The sequence below is a fragment of the Mytilus californianus genome, unplaced genomic scaffold (assembly GCF_021869535.1).
Source record: "Mytilus californianus isolate M0D057914Y unplaced genomic scaffold, xbMytCali1.0.p SCAF_5, whole genome shotgun sequence".
Classification (NCBI taxonomy): Eukaryota; Metazoa; Mollusca; class Bivalvia; order Mytilida; family Mytilidae; genus Mytilus; species Mytilus californianus.
Window position 1 is genome coordinate 115,365,424 of NW_026262701.1, and position 21,811 is coordinate 115,387,234.

Genomic DNA, 21,811 nt, shown 5'->3' on the forward strand with positions numbered 1-21,811 from the left:
GATTGACAAAAACAAGACTTGACCAGGGTCATTTGCTTGATTAATTTTGATGATTTCAGTTTGTTTACAAAAGTATTTTTATTGCCAAAACTAATTATTTTAAAACTATTTCACAGATGCCAACATTATTCTAGTGAGTACAAGAAGCACTACAATTCTAATCTGTTTACAGCATCAGAGCTTTAACAAGTTTTCATCAGGATGTAGATAGCTCATTGATTTCAATCAATATTAATAAGACATATTTCAAATTAATCTTGACTATATTTAAAACTGAAGATTGGATACAATATTTGGAGAAAAAATTCAAACAAATCTTTTTTACAACTTGATACATAAAACATGTATTATATGTCTCTACTATCATAATTATAAAATTATATCATTATAGAAGATTCACAAATTTATCAATTCAACATATATATATATATAAACAAATCACAGATAAAATAACAATAACAGTACCAATTTTTACTGAACTAAATACATATTTTGACAATCAATGTTTCGTCAGTGATCCTTGAGGCCAAAAAATTGAAAAATCAGAAAAAAAATTTATACAAACTCTGAAGAGCTGATAAAACCAAAAAGGACGTGACGAAGATACATTCCTTCATTAGAAATTATTTCCAAAATATAACAAGGCAGCAATTTTCAATAAAACAGTATCAGTATTGTCATGCTAGTACAGAAGTACTTGCTTCTTTGCTAGTGGTACCCTTGGGGGATAACAGTCCACCAGGAGAGGTATTGACCGAGTGAAAGATATAACATCAACAGGTCCGTTTTTTCTGCACAAGATGTGCATTTCGACAATTAATGTCACTTCAGTAATGCTCGAGGCCAAAATATTTGAAAATCCAAAACCTGATACAAACGTTAAAGAGCTTTAAAACCAAAAAGGACTAAAAGTAAAGCCAAGCTCAGACAATGAATCAGTACTATGTATTAGTGTGATTCAATCTTTCATTTAAAATGATTTCCAAAATTTAATAACAGTAAATTTCAATTAAATAATACCAGTTTATTATGCCAATACCGCAGTACTTTCTAAATGGTCTGAATGAAGCCATTCTTTGGATTACTTGACATTGTTTCTACATCGTAACATTTAAAAATACAATTATCTTACTGATTGGTGCTACAATGATACTAAATGACCAATGAAAAGAAAAAAGGGTTGATTATAATTGTCTTGAATCAGTTAAGATATAAATTTAAAACAAACAATGTCCGTAGTCATCTTACCGGTATGTCAATATTTCATTAGTATAACAATATCTCGTTCCCAGAGATCAGTTAAAGAAATGGTAAGTACATGTTCGGGGCTGTCAATATTTTTTCTCTTAATTGTAAACACTGATAATAATTGAATGCTTGAAATGTTCAGTCCAAATTTTTTTCACATTTGGAAATAAAAAAGTCTATTATAATATAAAAGTCTTGCAATATCTACATGGAAATCGTGTTTGAAGTATCATAGAAATAATAAATTAAACAATGTGCTCCCCAAACCTTAATGAATGATCTCCCACATATGGCACTCACTAATATTGCTCAGAAAGATAATTCATAAAAATACATAGTAATCTAGAAAGCATAATTGTTACATCAGGAAATCAAGATATTCAATCAATTAGGGAGCTACCATTTGATTTTTATGGGGGGGGGGGGGCTAAAATGATATTTAAAAAAAAAAAATAGGCAGGACAGGAGTTTTGAGTAAAAAAAAAGGCAGGATGACAATTTATGTAAAAAAAGTCAGAATAAACTAAAAAAAAAAAAAGGCAGGACCGAATAGAGTGAAAAATAAAAAGGCAGGACAGAGATTACAACCAAAAAAAAAATGCAGGACAACATTTTTCATTCTAGCCACCCCATAAAAAAATCAAATGGCAGCTCCCTTAATATTTTGAATAAGAAATACTTCTGTACAATATTTTCCTTTTTCTCAACAGTCTGAACATCGATGTATCCATTAATACATTGGGACAATTTATGGTATAATGATCAGAAATCTCGAACCCCGGGGTTCTTCAGTATTTTTCATCGATTTCACTTTGTCTTCCAACTCATTTGCTTTTTCTCGGTTTCCTAATTGTCGGTATATGTTTGCCACATTTTCATAGTGTATGCGGCTATCGATGCGACATACAATTTCTTCATAGTCATAGATATGTTCTTGGAATAGTTCTAATTTGTTCATTGCTTCGTAGCATTTGGATAAGTGCTTGTAGAATGTCACTAGGTACCATAGAGTAACGTATACTTGCTTATACCTTGCTTTTTTTAGCTGTTGCATTCTGTTTTCATCAGTGATCTCACTATAGTCAGTTTCATCATCTTGTAAATCTCTCTGAAGGACAGAAATTGAGCATCGAAGGATCTCTGCACATTCCTCTGATTCTTGGTTTTTAAACAGATCACCAGTTAGCTCATATATTGAATTGAACTTGTCTTCACTGACGTCAACATACACATGACCCCATTGACCCGTATATTCTGAGCCAAGAATACCCGAGATTGGCATCGCTGATTTATCTTTAAGCATTATTTGACTTAAATTTGTTTTCTTGACTTTATCCACTAAATGTGCAAATGGCAACATAACTTCAGAATTTTTTACTGATGTCAAGAACGACAGTATGAAATCATTGAACGTTGTACTGTGTTCTTCATCTGTGACTCCCTCTGTCAGTTCAAATCCTACTTCTAAGTAATCTAAAGCTTGGTTGTAAAATGGTAAAACTTTTTGCCTTATATTAGCTGTAGCAAGTGTAAAACAAAGCGGTATGAACACTGTTTCCACTAATTTGTGCTTGTCCTTGGATTTTGTATAGTCTTCTATCGAAGATTCTATTTGATCAATCATGGAAAAGTTTGGGAGTGAATGGCGTTCTAATAAAAAGTAAAGTGAGGGGAACGGAAACCAGCGTAAAGCTTGCAAACAATATTCAATGCTTCTTAGGTCATAATCTTCCATATGCTCAATCATGTTGTTTTCTGGAATGAAGTAATTTGGGATAATGCGCTCGGCAACCCTTTGTAACAACCAAGCAATTATAAACATTATACAACCACCAGGATTTGATGACCAAGCATCCTCAGGAATAAGCTCGCTGCTATAAAACATTGATGTCAGAAGACCGTACGTTTTAAGTTTGACTTTAAGGGTTCTCGTTTGATGTTCAACAAGTGCCTTAAAAACACGAAAACAGTACATCATGGAACTAGTAAATGACTCAACTAGAACCGTTTCTGCTCCAGTGAATATAAACTGCCATTCAATATCTGGGTAATCACTAAATTCGTGAGCACGTTTAATGAGGATGCAACCCTTTTCAGAAGCCTCTTTTATTTTTTCTGCAGATGGCCAGCAAGAGACAGGTTTTCGTTTCGTCCAGTATTGAGCTGGTTTAGGCCAGATATCACAATCTAAGCCATCAAAATACTTGAATGAGACTTCAGGAAATTCCTCAATTATTTTAGGGGGCCTAGCATCTTTTAATTTCAATCTACGAAGGAAAGCATTTTGGCATGATAACCACTCGATGCACCCAGACCAGTAAGCTGTATTTGTTGGACGAAGACGTGTATATCCCGGTAAGGTTTCTGTATCATCAAGTATTAGATTTCTTTCAAACGAAATGCCCCGTTCTTCATTATCATTAAGAATTGAATACATTTGTGTGGGAAGCTTAATTACAAAAGTAACAGACAATGGTTCTGTCTCTTTTGGAGTTCTTTTTTCTAGTAGTTCATAATGTTGCATAACTGCTGTAAAGTCCATCAGACTTCTGTTTAAACCCATTGATCCACTTCCAATTCTGGTAAGTATTTCTGGGTGTGCGTCAAAAATACTATCCAAACGTTCATATATATTGCGGAAATACTTTGATGGTAGAAGGAGTTTAAGTAGATAAGTTAAATGTACCATAGGAACACTACTTAATTTGTCTATTTCAAACTTCTGCTTCACCAAAGTGTCCATTGTTTCTAGAAAGAAAATATAATGACTAGTGAATGCAAAACAAAATTATTAAAAGATACTAAGTACATATAAGAAAGTTATAAAACATTTTCTTTGGATACCAAAATAACAAACCGCTCTCAAATAGTTTAGAATATTAAAGCGTCTTGTATAACAGTGATAATCCACATTTATTCAGGGAATAGTTAAAAACATTCCCTTTTAAAGAGTATGTTTTTTCGTCAAGGAATGTAACCAAAATCAAAATATTCATAAAACAACACAGTATTAAAAACCAATAATTTGATATGTGTATATGACTTTTTGTGTATTATTTCAAATTGATCGATTTAATTTTGTCGTCAATTACGGAATCAACATCATGCTTATTTCATATAAATGATACATAAAGGCAACAGTAGTATACCGCTATTCGAAATTTATAAATCGATTGAGAAAAAAAAAACAAATCCAGGTTACAAACTAAAACTCAGGGAAACACATCAAATATAACAATCTTTTGTTTTAATATGATTGAAGAGAATAAATCAACGTTTTGGCCTTTTCATACCCGAAAATCTTTTCCGAAGATGGCAAATAATATCAGACAAAATGAAATATTAAATGGTAACGAATTAAACCATAGACTACGGTTCATTTTTGCGATATTCCAATGAGACACATTTCTGCATGCACTAGGTAGAATTTTGAAAGATTCATTTGCATGATGCCATATCGTGTTACATTTTTTTTTTTACTATTCATGGATATATTTAACCAAAAAGATTTTTGAATCAATACATATGATTTCACATCTTTTAGACATATTCAAATGTTCGTGAACGTGATATCCAAGTAGGTCTCGATTCTGTTTATCCCTAATAAAAGACTTTTTTGCGATTTATATAATAAAGAATGGATCTATGTCAAGGAGACGTCAAATCATGCATGCCATTGGACTTCATCTTTTAAAAGAGAGGCGAAATATACCAGAGGGACATTCAAACTCATAAGTCGAAAATTAACTGACAACGCCATAAATGTGTGCATGGAAACGGGCAATGGATTTTTTTCCAGGCACACATTGTTTTACAAAGTAAATATAAAAAGAATGTTTTTTTAATAACATAAAAGTGAAATGTTTGTTTTCTTCAAATGCCGGGAAATGAACAGAAGGTATTATTTTGCATCATTTACCCGACCCTAAAAGATGGGAAGGGGTCAGGAATTTCAACGTATCAACTTCATTTTGGCATAGCCACGCCCCTGTCATTCAAAAATAAACCACATTTGTTTAAGCATTGAAATCCTTTCTTGGCGTTGATATGATTTTCTGTTTATGATTAGTACATGGATAATTATTAGCACATATTCCTTTTTTACATCTTTTTTTTAAACCAGGTGACGCTAAAAATGCAGTATACTTCCAAGAAAATAAAACTTACCAGGGGTTTCCTTGAAAAGTTCGTCCATTCCTTTTGACACTGATGTACTGTGAATTTGTAGAGCGTCAATTTCTTCTTGTACTTTCTGAAAAGTATCGATGTCACCTGTGCTGAGACTTTCCCTCATCTTTGCAATCTTTTTCATAGCTTCTTCATGACTAGATACAGCAATTGCAGAATCCAAATGAAATTTGAAATTCAAATCACTAATAATTTGATCTTTGTGTCGTAGCAATGCTCCTGTTAAAACATGAACAGTTTTAGAGCATATTATCAGTTCACGGCCTTACAAACAAATATAAACTTGTGTCCATTTGGTAATGTATTTAAACCAGCAACATTGAGCACACGCAATTTCAATTTTGACAATGACTTCCATGATGGTGTTTTAACTCACCAGTCACTCTGGGCCATCTCAACTTTTGCCATCACTGGGTGTCTATTGTCTGTCGTAAACTTTTTAAAACCTATATTCCTCTTAGCCCAGGGAGGTCGAACATTGATTTAGCTTCGTTAAAACTATAGAACTACAGAAAACATTGTATTACGATTGAACTAAATCATGCCAATGCCAAAGAATTACTGAACGAATAAACTATTGGGTACCAACTGTTCATCGGTAGTGATATGATGTCCGTGATAATACTAAAATTACTCATATGAAAATACTTGTGCTCGAAACGGTTGTTTTGGTTTGCTTTTATTAGGAACTAACAAAATTTAACAATGGGAGTAAAAGAATCAAAAATGGAGACAATACCAAGTGGGCAATAAAACATAAGTCGATGTGTTAAATGGAAACTATGTGGGACAAAATATTTTTCTTCTCTGATCAATTTTGCTGAACAGAGTTTCTGAAGTTTTTAAGCAAAAACGCATACAAATGGTTAAAATTGTGATAAAGGGACAAAAACTCATGTGAGGAATCGATTGACGATTCCATTCATTTTGACTAGTGATGATATAATGTTATTAAAGGTCAGTAGCTCCAATTAGGAGTCGTTGACAATTTTGGTCAAAATAGACAGCAAGTCCCTACAAGATCTAGGTTTTCAAGATTGGCAATTTTGGTCAAATAGACAGTAGGTCCCTACAAAATTGCGGTTTTCAAGATAATTAATAGACAATACTTGCATCTTACCCCTGTTTTATATATAGCCTTTACAGTGATGTTTGTTTAGAATTCGGGATCATCGGACACATATCGTTTATAGTTTATATCCCAATGATAACTGTGACCAAGTATGGTTTCAATTGCCTGTAGTTTCAGGAAAGATTTTTGTTAAAAATAACGGACGAAAGACAACCGACGCAAAGTGTTGAGAACAGGGTTTTTAACCCACCATTTTCTTCGGAAAATGCCTGCACCAAGTGAGGAATATGACAGTTGTTTTCCATTCTTTTCGTTGGTAAATAAAGTCTAACGTTTGATTTTGTCAGTTTTTTTATGGACTTCATATTTTTATACGCCCGTTTACGGGTCGTATTATGGTATACCGTTGTCCGTCTGTCCGTCTGTCTGTCTGTCCGTCCGTCCGTCCGTCTGTCCGTCGTCAACATGTCGGACATTAACTCAAAAATGCTTTAACCAATTTGCATAAAACTTTGGTGAATTGTTTATATCTATTGAAGTGAGCTCCCTTTCATTTTTTATAAAATTTAGTTTTTACGTGCCCAAGTTACAGGGTTTTATTCATAAAAAAGGGGGGATTTTTGCAGTTTTCAGACAAAAGCTCAAAAATGCTTTCAGCAATTCTTATGAAACTTTGGTGAATTGTTTGTATGTATTGATGTAAGCTCCCTTTAGAATTTTATAAATTTTACATTTTACATTTCTGAGTTATGGGGTTTTATTCATTAAAAGAAGGGGTGATTTTCCAGTTTTCGGACAATAACTCAAAAATGCTGTCACCAATTCTCATGAAATTTTGGTGAATTGTGTATATCTATTGATGTAAGCTCCATTTTTATTTTCATAAATTTCTAATATGACTTTGAGAATTAATTGAACTTTATTTGTTTATAGTCTGACAACAGATTTACTAAGTATTGCACAACAGCAAGAAATCCTTAATTGAATATAAATTCAATTCATATAACCAATTTCAAGTTCTTTGATTACATTTATTCAGAAACCTTTAATATGTCAAATATTTAATTACAATCCAAATTCAGACCTGAATCAAGCTTGAATATTGTGTCCATTTTTGCCCCAACTGTTCAGGGTTGGACCTCTGCGGGCGTATCTAGCTGCGCTCAGCGAAGCAGTTTATTTAATTTACCGTAGAGTTCGGTATTTTTTTAAGTATGATTTTTCTCTTCTTAAATGATGATATTTGTTAATCCTTGCTACTCTTTTTTATGAATCATGACTGGACATGGAATTATTCTTCCAAACTATCTGTAAGTTTGGAATGAAGAAAACATGTGTGAAATGGAGAAAAATATTTTTTTCTTATGCACGATGAAAGAGATTTCGACTGTTTTTGCTTTAACAGATTTAGAGGGTTGGACATTTTAGTATCCACAACGGATTCATACCACCCTAGAATGGAATATTCACAGTAAGTATGACGCTCGGTTTAAATTGATGGTAGGCTCGATGTTAGTAATTTGGAAAGAGGTATTTGTGGAGCATTTGGCAGACCCGGCAACTGTATTTGGACTTCCAGTATATTGAGGGCATTTATATCCTTTTTCTTAAATTCCAAAATGAACACAAAACATAATTATGAGTGTTCGGGGTTTCCTCTTTACAGAAAATTTCGTCGGAGTAAAATTATGTTGGGTTTCCAAGTTAATTGCCAATACTCAATAACCTTATTACGCAATTTATATAACTTGAATTACTTCATTTAAATGATGTTGTTTAGGACTTTGCCCGTAAGAAGAAAACAAATTTGTCACAGATTTAAGGCAGATGATTAGTATTATTTGGGTCTTTCGAGTTAGACGTCACATTAATCTTTTCTATTCTGATTTGTATAAACAACCTCACCATTTTAACCCATTAGGAAAAAGTATCATTGTCTTCGTTTTTCACGTTTTTGTATTTGGTCAGAAGTCAGTTAATTGGCACTATAGTACAAGTTGCATGAGGATATCCTCAGGCGTATAAATACTGCCCAATATATGACTGTTTTCAAAATCGAAATTGAGTCTATACCTAGCTATCCCAACAATTTTCAGTTTGAAGTAATTTAACCCGAGCATATTAATGCTAGTGCTAGTCCTATAAATTGAGGGGGGATCGGATTTTTTTTTTTTCAAAATTAAAAGGCATTTTTTAAATTACAACAAACAATTTATGTGTTCAACCAAACATATCCAAGTATACATACTCAAGTTAGCGTATAACGGGTGAAAAATGAAAAACAATCTGACCGTTAAAGTCCTGTAATCCAGATAACAGCGTGAAGTTATGAAAAAAATCAATCAAAGTATACTCTAGTAAGCGCGTAGTATGTGAATAAATGCCTTAAATCTGACAGTTAAAGAACGACAAATAAAACAAAAATTCTTTTGTCAATTCCAACAACAATGTACAGTGTTAAGAAAATTGATCTAAGAAAACTCTTAGACTCGCAGTGAGGTGAGAGTTATTTGCTGCGTGTTAAAGGCCTCCCTGTGACTTTGAGATGAAGAACAGCAATAAAAGCGCTGTTCCTTTGCTTTTTGTGTGTTTTTTGCTGTGCATGTCATGGATGGATACCCCATATCGTTTTTCTATAATATGTAAAAAAAAATGTCCTAAATCTGATTGTTATAGCACTCGAACAATGGAACGACAGACCAAACACGATTCAAAATTAAAAGAGAGTTATCTTTCGTCAATCGTAATGTTGTGTTAAATTCCATGAGAATTGTTTAAGGCAAATTTGAAAACAGTATTAACTAATAGGCATAGAATATTGTACGAAGTGGTGACATACGAACAGACTACGGTATACCATACATAATACGTCCCTTACGGGCTAATAACAATTACACCATGATGCAATAACACAATAAAATAAAATGCATGCAACACATGGAATAGTATTCGTGTATAACAGGGGATAACTTACGCATTGGCCACATCATTTCCCAAAACTGTGGTCTAAGACTGACAAAATGCATCAGATTCTGTATATGTCCAATAAATAACTCATTCTTTTCAAAAAGATTTGTAGGCGTTACTTCAGTCCTGGACATAAATGAACTATACACTACTATCTTTCTCCCAGTTAGCTCAGAGATCCCTTTCAGCATGATGTCATCTCCCCATTGACCATCCATTTCCATCTTTGCAAGGTATTCTTCCCATGTTTCATTAGTAAGGAAAGATTCAAGATGTGTTTCCTCATCAACATGTGGTCTCTGTCTTAAAAATCTGTTATAAATAAAAAGTAGTACGCAAAATAATACAAAGTGTAAAGTTAAATTTCATTTAGAGAATTTCTGCTGAATTTCGTACTTTCTTTATAAAATCTGTATACATTTAGGAAGATTGCGTTCCTTCTTTGAATATTATATCAGTAACGGAATATACTTAGTCAATTCTGTGTTCTATCTTTAATATTATTTCCAACACTTTAAATTCTTTTTGTTTTCACACGCAAACTGTTTGACGAACTTTCAAAGAAAGAGGAACGGCCAATTACCAATGAATTTCTTTCACTAACAGGATCAAAACCCGAAAGTTGTTACAGTATATTCAATAATAAACCTTGAAAATTAAACAACAACTTTACACATATCTTTAAATTCAATATATAATCCAGTCCTAAAATATTCTAAATACAGTTTTTAATTATCAAAATATGGGATTTCAAATTTTACATCGTAGATCATCCTAAACCAATATGAATTAATTTGTATCTGAAAGACAAAACATAGCTACATTTCTAATTGGTATAATTTTGTTTTTGATAAGAATGTCCATATTAATTTCGCGATAATGTCTTACAATGTATCAAAACCTACAAAATTGCAGTGTTGGACATCTTTAAGTATTTATACCCATTATAAGCTGTAATTATGTGAATTTAAGTAAAGCTTAATAGACATGTTGAAAATGGCCTTGTTGTGAAATAAATGGCGTAGTCAGTTTGTTTTCGATCTATGAGTTTGACTGTCCCTCTGGTATCTTTCGTCTCTCTTTTAAAGGAAAATTGGCAGTACCCTTTTTTGAGACAATTTAAATTTGTCACTTGTTATCTTTATTTTTCTAAATATCAAACCTATCTAACAATGGGAAAACGTAAACAAGGCGATCATGTGATAATTAGACATCCCCACAATTAAATTTGACTAACTTTCTCGCGATCATCGATCAATTGTTAGATGCACCATACTTATAACTGAATCTCCCGATATCTATTCTGACCCCCATATAATACCTTTACAGCAAAATTGTAGGTGTTAATATCATGTTAATACCTCATCCATTTTTACGTGTTTTTTAGTTTTCACTTTGTGTACAAGTTCAATTACCATTTCAGAGATACTGTTTGAAATAAGAAGAGAAGTATTTGTTCTATCAGAATGCCAGATACTGAACTTATAATAACTTACTGCACTGCCCTTTTACGAAGATTGTCATGCGTATAAGAAAAGTCACCATTGATTCTCAGCTGATCAACAATAGCAGTAAATAAGCAGTTTCCATCTCCAGAAACATTCTTTACATCATATCCCATTTTTTCCATATATTCAGTTAGTAAAGATAGATGCTGTTTTACCGTACACTTACAACAATGGCAATCACCTAAAAATTGGTATAGATTTACATGTTCATGTATTTTCAACAACAATGTTGTTACCATCAAAATTTCTGTATGTCTCAATTTCTTTTTCTTTTTGTTTTTATTGTATTGTTTTCAGTCAATATTACAAGAAAACACAATCATATGACAAGAAACACAATATCATTTTTACAGTAGGTGACATATGAATTTGGTAATTATCCCATTGCTTATAAAATTAAATGGGAAATGTGTCCATGGGACACAGATGATGCCCCCGCTTGCATATAAAGTTATAAACGGACATAACTCAAGAACGGTAAAAGTAACGAAACCCAAATTCGTACTTGATCTGAGTTTTGTGGTAATTAGCATTGTGTATAAGTTTCATATCATTTGGTTGAGGCAAACTTAAGTAAGAGAATGGAAACGAAAAAATTCAGCAATTTTTCCATTTGTGAAGGGTCATAACTTTAGAACGGTAAAAGTGACGCCACCACAATTCATACTTGACCTGTGTTTTGTGGTAATAAGCATTGGGTATAAGTTTCATAACATTTGGTTGAAGCAAAGTTAGAGAACGGAAACCAATTTCGGGACGTACGGACGTAAAGACGGACAAGGGTAAAACGTAATGCCCCCGGCGGGGGCATAAAACAAAAGCCTTATCAATTCTACTGCTCTTTGTTTAAAACTTGACAACGACCAAAATTCAGAACAGAAATCAATTAATAAGTGAAGGTGGAAAAAGAGAGGTGATAGATACCAATGGGATATTCAAACTCATAAGTCGAAAACAAACTGACAAACAGTGGCAATCATACCACATCTCCTTCTTTCTATATAATGCCATGGCAAAAACGAGAAACGTGGAAATGTGTGTATACCCACTAGTCTTTCCTTATATTACACAGGCAGGTAATTTGCTTTTAAGTGACGAAAAAAGATGCAGCACTAAAATCATCGATTCATAACTATTACTGACGAGGTTCCTTATTTGGAAAAGAACATGAAGATATGGCAGGTTAAACTAATTTTTTTTCGAGATATCGAGCAGTTGAATAAGAAAAGTTAAACATATAACAAAGAACATCCAATAAAAATTAGTAAGGGAAAAGTACTTAACGCTGTGAGGGACTTTCCGTTTTGAATTTTCCTTGGAGTTCGGTATTTTGTTATTTTACTTTTTTCTTATGATACTGGTATAATAGATTTCAAAAACACAAGTTCATGTGAAGGCAAACAATGTCGTATCAAGGGATAAATGCAGTTACTGAAAGCAAATTTAATGAAATACTTCATGGTTAAGTGGCTATTTTAATTCCATCTATCCCATTGTTAACCGCTACGGAAAATATGTATCAATTTATCGTCGATTGAGGCTTAAAACAGAATGTTGACTAGCACAAGCTACATGGCGGATGCAAATATTGGAGCAGGGGTTCGTGTTGCTTGCTCAGTCTTTAATTTTCTGTGTAGTTTTTTGTGCACTGTTTTATGTCTTTTCCACATTTTATTTTCGAAACGAATATCAGTACCTACCTATAATCTGAAACTATGTATCATTGTCATTTTGCTTAGTTTCTTTTGTTACCTATTCTGACATTGGACTCGGACTTCTTTTAAACTGAGTTTTACTGTGCGTATTGCTGTGTGTTTGTTTATTCTACATTGGCTAGAGGTATAGGGGGAGGGTTGAGATCTCACAAAACATGTTTTTTGCGCCTGTCCCAAGTCAGGAGCCTCTGGCCTTTGCTGGTTTGGTATGTTTTTAAATTTTAGTTCATTTATATGTTTTGGAGTTGTGACATCCATTTTCACTGAACAAGTACACATTTTTGTTTAGGGGCCAGCTGAAGCCCGCCTCCGGGTGCGGTATTTTCTCGCTGTGTTGAAGACCCATTGGTGGCCTTCGGCTGTTTTCTGCTCTTTGGTCGGGTTGTTGTCTCTTTGACACATTCCCCATTTCCATTCTCAATTTTATGTTGTTCTCAATGTTGAATGTCCCTTTGGTATCTTTCGCCTCTCTTTCACAACATACATTTGAACTGGATATCTAAATATCAAGCAATTTGACCACACATTCAATTGAAATACTTAAAAAAATCTAACAACATAATTTACCTTCTGGAGAATGATCAGTGGCATACCATGACCTTCGACTATGACTTCTGTTTTCACTCTCTAGCGGCTTATTCGATACAGGATTACTCGAAGAATTCAACTGAAATCTTTCGAGCTGGTTGTGTTGTGGACTATGAAGCTGTTCATCTCGTTGGTCATGAGTTTCCGAATTACCATTAGGATAACTGGTTTCATTTTCTAGGAAGTCAGTTCTGATAAATGGATCACTCATCGAACTTTGGTGGTATTGAGGCGTCGAGTTGTATTTAGCATTCCGTAGGTCATGTCTATCTTGACTCCAGGATTGATTAGGTTCAATGCTCCAAGGTTGATTTGCTTGCATTTCAAAAGAGTTTTCCCGGTCAGTGAATTTGGGTAACTTTTGATCATTTTCCGTGTGCTTGGGAAAAGATTTAGTCGTGACAGCATCTTTATATTGGCTACTTGATAGCTCAATTTCCGGATCTTGGGTTTTATACTTGAATGTAATGTTTTGATTTCGTTCAAACGCATTCGTTGATTTTGACTCTCCATAATTGTCAAATTTAATTGATATACATCTACGTTGGCCACCGTTCAATTCGTCTGTGTTTCCAAAATGTGTAATTGTAAATGCATATTTAGAATGATTCTCTTCCGACTCATTACATCTTTCCGTTTCTGTGGTAGTTTCTGAAGTTTCATATCTATCCGCAAGTGAAAACCTATCAACGTTCGCATTGTTGTACGATAATTTAGTTGACTGTTTATCTTCGGTAGACTCTTCATCGTTTAAGATATCATTCCTATCCCTAGATATAACATTAACTAATTCAGACTCAATATCTGTAAGTCTGTTTTCCATAGAAGGAAAAAAGTTCGACTGTGAAGCTCTGCTTATATTCTCTCCATCATTTTGTTGGCTTTTGATCTTTTTCAAGTGTCTTGATCCTATAAGACATAAATCTTTCATAAAATTTACAGAATTATCGAATTCTTTCTTCACTTCTGGTCCCTTTGATTTCTTACTTGAATGTATATGCTCTTGAAAAGAAGACTGCTTTCCACTTTCAGATGATTTGATATTGCAGTGAAACACATTGTTCCCTTTTCTACTTATGTCATCTTTCCCTTTACTTTGACTGAATTTTCCTGCGGTGTCACGTGTAAAATAGTTATCTGTTAATTTTTCTTTTTCCGAAATCGTTGGCGTAAATGCTTTGTTGAAGATCGGATTGTGTTTTCCAACTGATGGACTCGAGTCCTCTTTTGTCTTTGCTGAGAAGTCAATTGATAATTCCGACTTGATATCATGTTCTCTCTGATTAAATGGTTCTTCATTTGAGGATTCTAATTCCTCCTCATTTACGTACATTTTGTTTTCTGTCTGTGATTCATTTGCGTTCTCATTTAATGGATGTTGTAATTTATTTCCAGGATTTTCATTGGATGCTGACAAAAATTCTACACCCGTACTATCATGCTCAGTAGTCTGATAAGAAATTTCAAATGAATTCGCATACTGACGATGTTCATGATTGTTTGCAATATATTCCTTATTGTCGAGTGCAAGGAGAGAATCTTCAGTTTTAGCTGAATACAAATCTGGTTCATTTATTGGTCGAAAAGGGTTAACTTCTACAACATCATGTGACATTTCCTTCTGATATTGTACCATCTGCTTTGCATTGGGCGCCTCCATCTCCCTGTCTTCACTAGATGCTCGGGTCGAAGCATCATTACACTCTGTTTCCTGTTGATGATATGACTCATCTATATTTTCTAGGGTCTGCTTGGTTATGTCATGGCTGATTTCTGTTTCATCTTCTGATTTGATAGGTGTTTCTAAAACTAAAGTTTCCATTTTGTTCTTGTTGATATGACTTTCATTTTCATGAGATGACTTTTCTATGTCGTCATTTTCTATCCAGTTTTCATTTTCAGATATCATTTCTCCTTCGCCTTCTCCTTTAATGAAAGTAATACTTGACTGATTTGATTGCGGTTCTTCGTTTCCAGAGAGTGTTGCTGTGTACATATTCTCTCGACTATTTGTGGCTTTTTGATTAATTTCTTCGAAATTGGTCCTTTCTTTGAATGTCGCTGTTTTTGTAGAAGTCATATCACAGTTGTATTCACCATCTAATATCAAGTTTTCCTCGCATGTTCCTGTCTTATCGTTTATTCTTTGGTTAACATGATTGCGACTCGTTTCATCGCAGGAAATCATTTCCGAGGCGTTATTCTCCTTTTTATCCTCCTCCATTTTCTCTGATGCTCCAGGATGTACATTTGTACGAGTTACTTTCACTTTTTCAAGTGACCAGTTATGTTCTTCTTGATATTTCTGGGTTTTCATTTGAAATAAATAGTTGCTGTGTTTGTCTTGACTCGTTTCACAGGTCTCTTCGTCAGAGTTATCTATATCTCCCAGGTTATCGTATCCAAATAAAGCAAAAGTGTTCTGTGAATTATCAGTGTCGGAATGGTATTGTGATTCCTCGGAGTTTATTTGGTTTGATGTAAATTTGGTTGTCTGGTTCTGTATAATAATATTATCAAATTTAGAGGTAAGCATACAGTCAGTATGCGTTTAACTCTTATCATTTTATTACAATTTTTTTTCGGAGGGGAAATGTTAAAATATTTTTTCTTGAAAATTAGATTAATCAAGTGCAGATCAATATTGTTATTTATTCATAGAAAACATTGAATCGGATATACATGTGTTATACAGGTTTGCGTTCCACAAATACTATCGGAAATGAGGGGATTTTATTTAAATTGTTCAGGTCTATGAACTTGAACAACAACTAAGATACCTCCGAAACTCAACAGGTCGTTCACACATTTGTCATATAGATATTTGAAGTATTGGGATAAAACTATTTCATTGTTCCCAGTAAATTACAAAAAAGGTGTATTATAAAAAGGGACCTGCACGTTCATTACAATCGAAATCACTGAGCTGCTACCACCGAGTCCATAAATATTTAAGTGTTCCCAGAAATTGCAACTAAAAGAATTTGTGATCAATGCATTGTTTCTACAATCAAATATCAAACTTAACATATGTCCATCGTACTACACAAATGAACTCTTTAATGGATTTTACATTTTTTGTGGTGATTTTATTCTTATTCAACAGCACTTATTTGCCCTAAGTTTTTAAAGTGATCAATTTCGAGTATTTGCCTGCATGTACTTTTATTATATAATTATTAACTTGCATACTAACGTAACTGGCTGATTTCGAATTAGTATGGTCCAGATCAACAGTATCATAAGGATCGGTTTCGTGGACGTCTGTCATCCTGTGTAGAGGAGATCCCCAGATGAAAGAAATTTTTGAGTTTTTGGTCTTCTGTCCATTGCACACAATCCCGGTCACAAGACTGTTTTCTTCTTCATCTTCATCCATATCCATACAGAAGCTAAGTTTTGATTCAAATACTCGGTGATTCTATAAAAATGTGTGTATGTATATAACATGTATAATATATAAATGCCTTCAACAGCTGAAATATCATAACATAATAGATCCGAGATCACTTAAATATTCTCTTTGTACGCCAATGTCTATAATGTTTTGTTGAATTCTGCCCCTAAATAAGCTCATTTTATACCATCTGACAACCCTCCTCACCAAACAGTTCCATAAACACATTCGATTGATGGCAACGGACCAAACTTTTCACTCGTAGGAGGGGACAAACATTTAGCGATGAGATGAAAGGTTGCAATGAGAAATGAAAAACAGATACAGTTCAATATAGCTTCCTGCTTTTATCCCAAACAAATCTGCCGTATATGCATATACAAAGTCTTCAAATCGCTCTTATGGTAGGAATGCCTGTTTGAATAAATGGAGATGTGGGGTATGTCAATGCGATAGCAACCCAATAACACAAAAACAAACATTTAACATTGGATATCGTCTTGAAACTATGCAATTTGAAGTCCGATAAATGATGGCATTGTATTCAAATGATAATAATGTTTGTCATTAGTTAAAGATAGAACATTTTAATGATATTTTTAAATTTAAAACAGAGAATTCTACAACTAAAGTTATTAACATATATAAAATAGCTTACCTATATGCAATACTTCCTTTTTCTGAATCGAAAGTAGAGAATTCCCAACTAGATAAAGGGAAATAATCAAAATCAAATGTTACAAAATTTAAACGTAAGGAAGGTATAAAATAGTAATGTATAAATCTTAAATGCTAAATATAAACTAAATTTAAATTCAAAATAATGAAAATCCCCAAACGGAGTTAAAAAGAATCAACTGTCAAATCCGATATTCAAATTAAGGAAATTCTTTCGAATCTGCGATAGCTTTAACGCATTGCTTGAATAAGGAAGCTTGTATGATGTGCCGCCGAAAGTAGTGGATTTATCAGAATTGTTCATCAAAACAAAAACAAAAAGAACAAAAATTTAAAGATTAAATGATGGTGATTTCCTTGCGTACGACATTATCCGATACAGTTGAGCAAACTGGGTTATATACTTCATATCAGAAAAGGAAGAAACCATAGAGTGATAGGCATTGCAAATATATTTATACAACATATAACATTGATTAAATAATATCAGAAGTCCGACTTCTAATAATATACATGCAAATGTCTTTTTCAAACTCCTCATATTTATTCATAAGTTTGCGGGATTGGTGCTGATGGCAAATTTTTAGACTTTTGGGGCAACATATTGTAATGACATCTGTCTATTGTTGAAGACAATATGGTGGTCTCTGTGTCTCTTGGTTTATTGTGTCATTTTGTTGATGTCTCATTGACATACATATATTGCTGTCCCACATGGTAATTTCGATGAACAAAATTTAGACAAAACTTGATAAATTTTATGCGTCCGAACCGCTTTTCTGGATTTACCTTCGCAGGAACGCTCAAATCCGAATATTAGAGATAGAATTGAGAATGGAAAGCATAGAATGTATTAGAACTGAAACATTTGAAGAGCTATATGACCAAAAAGACCTAAAAATAGCCAAATCCATCTGAGGTCAACTTTGCCTGAAGAAGTTGACTGTACTTCACAGAAGATTTTATATAGTAATGCACGTTATAAACAGAACATGTAGATACGATCTTGCACAATTCCAAGAACATATACAGACTTTTTAAAGAAGAAAAACAAATGGAACTTTTAAGTCTTTTTGAATAGGTCTATATATGTTTTATATCCTTAATATCTCAAATCCTAAACCAGGTAGATTTGTTGCCACTATTATAAGAATTTATAATATATATCAATCACTTATTTTGTGTTTGTCATTGGTGACGAGGAGTGCTTATTCTATATGAAAAGAATCCTTATCGAATATATTCCTGACATACCTAAAGAAAATTATTTTTGCTGGGTGTTCTTGTAACTGGAACAAGTCAATACACCATACGCGTACTAGGACTGACTGGAATATCTGACTAAAAATACAAAATAATGGTATGGTTTTGCTCATTGTTGAAGGACGAACGATAACCCATAGTTGTTAACTTCTATGTCATTGGTCTCTGGTGGGGAATTGTCTCATTGGCAATCATACCACATCTTCTTATTTTTATAAATCGTAAATTGAAACGAATTCAGCAAAACATAACAATCGAAAGCATGGTGTTCTCGACCACTTCATTGTTATCAATTGAAAAAAAAACAATACAAATTGTAAGATTTAGTTGACATTTATCATGAATACAAGGCTGCATTGTATCAGAAACATTCTGAAAATTAATGTATAGAAAGATTCTCTGTTTAACTCTCCAACAGAGATCGACATTTGAAGATCAACGTTACAATCTTTAATATGAATGAAAGGAGGTGTGTGGTAAACGTCAATGAGACAGCAACCCAACAGTAAAAAAACCTAATGCAAAAGGGCAACATACAGTCTTTAAAAATAGACAGTTTTCTATACAATATGTCAAACTCTAAATCTTCCCTAGTCTATAAAAGTTGTGAATAGGTTAAACAGAAACGATAAGAAATCTGCCTTTAACACACAATTGCATTGTTTGAGCATTTTCTTCGTGAATATTGAAAGTAAGACAATTTGAAGTATGTTTCTAATTTCACAATTTAAACTTTGTTCTTTTTGGTAACAGCTAGCTATTCAATTGTTTCGGTTCTTATACATCCTTGGCATTTAAATATTCAGCTTTGAGCGTTCCTGATGATAAAGGTAAATCCAGAAAAGCGCCTCAGAGGATGAAATTTATATAACGTGTTGTTTTCAATTTTACAGCACTGGCCCGGATCGATACCGCTGCTGGTGGTCTATCAGTCCCCGGGGGTATCATCAGCTCAGTAATCAGTACTTCGGTACTGACATGATTTATAACAAACCTTTCTAAAATTGTCCGTTTCTAAATTTAGAAATTATAAAGAAACTAAGGCTTCAACTTCCTCAGGTAAAGTTGACCTTAGATGGATTTGTTTTATTATTTTCGGAGTCCTTTTTGTTCATATAGGTCTTGAACTGTTTCAGTTCTTATACATCTTTGGCGTTCAAATATTTGGCCATGAGTGTTTCTGATGAAGGTAAATCCAGAAACACGCTTCGGACGCAATAAATTTTCATTTTTTTACCAATAAATAACGAATACTACATCTGGTTTTGATTGTCGACATAACTTTTACGCAATACATACTTCTAACTTACACGAAAATTTACTTGTCTATTGTCACATTGTCATCTAATTCCCGGTTTTTATTTTTCATGTAGAACTTCTTTGAATACGATGGTTGATAGTTAGAAACTTTTAAAGCATTAAGTGCACTATAGTTATTGTTCTATACAGTAAGTAACAATACAGTAAGTGTATTTTTTATTCTTAGTTCACTTTCAAAATACATTTTGTTTAAACTTCCTGTTGTCAGTAAATCTTTATTACTTATAATACCTATTGATCTAATAATAGATTTATAATCTAGGTGTTACATGAGTTCCTAAAATAATCAAAGTTTTTTCCGGACAACTTACAAAGAATGATGTGCCGATTTCTTTTACCAGCAAAGGTTTCCAAATGGTGACGTTGAACTCGATGCCTCGAGTGTAGAGAGTGACCCGCTCTCTGCACGATAAAAAAAAACACCAATTGCAAACACTCTTTGAGGGATCCTTGTGTTGTCTATTGCGAAGCAAATTTCGGCCCATATCCAATATATCTGCATTTTCCATTGTTCTTTAAAATTCTAGTCCTTCATCCTAGTCGACTCACGTTACAAAACCTGTTGCATTTATTGCTAATTTGTTCCGGTCGTGAATATGCACGAAACATTTGCTACTGGACGTTAAGCAAACAACAATCAATCCATCTATCTAACAACAGCAATTTCAAATATGCGCGTACCAGCAGTTTTGTCGTGTGTTTTTATATATTATGGGAAAATAAGCTTTCCATGATAAATTTGACTGTTGAAAACTTAACACATATTTCCAACTTAAAACCATCTTCACATTCTCTCATGCTTTCTCGACTGAATACTTCATTTTGTATTAGATTTGATATTTTGTGAATTTTGAAGTACTTATGAATTGATTGACTGCGTCATCCCCTGTCCTCTATATTAAACGATACCAATTCAAATAATGTTAGAAAGCTCTTACTTTTCATGAGCTGATTAAGGCATACAGTTATTATTTTAGGAGTTCCTCAAGTAATCACATGTACAATATGTTGCCTTCTAACTGTCTTTTTGTTTATTTGGGGTTGCTGTATTCTTTTTATTTTTTATTTGGGTTGCTGTGTTTTTGTTAATTTTAGGTTGCTGTGTTTTGGACATTTTACCCAACTTCCCTTTTATTTATACAAAAAAAAAGTAAATTTTGCAGTTAACTTAAGTGCGAATCATAAGAAATGCGTTGAGTAATTTATAAAAATAACGTGATTTGCACTGGTTCTCAAACCATCTGTACAACAAATTATGCCCGCCGTCTAAATTTTAACATTAACAATTCATCTCGACATAATAAATTGATATTGTGCCAAATAATTCTGATTGACTCATCATAGATACCAGGATTAAAATTTTGTACGCCAGACGCGCGTTACGTCTACAAACGACTCATCAGTGACGCTAGAATAAAAAAATGTTAAAAGAGCCAAAATAAAGTACGTAGCTGGAGAGCATTGATGGTCCGAAAATTACGAAATGCTTTGCCAAATACAGTTTATGTTATCTTTTTCTTGAGTAGAAAAATCCCATTTTTTTCAAGAGATCTCGTTGGACCGGATTTGAGAACTAATAGTTTTCATAAAATTCATAAAAATCTGCAAGATAGCCCATTTTCGTACCTGTTACCTTAAATAGTTGATCAAATTTATGTTTATTGAAAAAAAACAGGACTGTGGTAAAAAAATATTTTTTTTAACTTAAGGATTCTACAATTCGTAATGTAGTGTAATGTAATGAATGGTACTCGCCATCAATATAAAAATAAGGAGATGTGGTATGATTGCCAATGAGACAACTATCCACCAAAGTTCAAATGAAGTTTAGGTAAGCAATTATAGGCCGTCAACAATGAGAAAAACC

General features: G+C 33.3%; 1 protein-coding gene across 1 annotated transcript; it reads right to left on the reverse strand.

Moving 5' to 3' along the window:
* Nucleotides 1–244: 244 nt before the first annotated feature.
* LOC127700734 (uncharacterized) lies at nt 245–17,404 on the reverse strand. The gene is made up of 7 exons (XM_052204378.1): nt 17,342–17,404; nt 16,483–16,707; nt 13,266–15,786; nt 10,972–11,164; nt 9,483–9,787; nt 5,416–5,655; nt 245–3,996 (listed from the first exon to the last, which is right to left on the reverse strand). The coding sequence occupies exons 2-7, from the start codon at nt 16,669–16,671 to the stop codon at nt 1,997–1,999; spliced, it is 5,448 nt and encodes a 1,815-aa protein (XP_052060338.1). The 5' UTR covers nt 16,672–16,707; nt 17,342–17,404; the 3' UTR covers nt 245–1,996.
* Between the last annotated feature and the right edge of the window lie 4,407 nt (nt 17,405–21,811).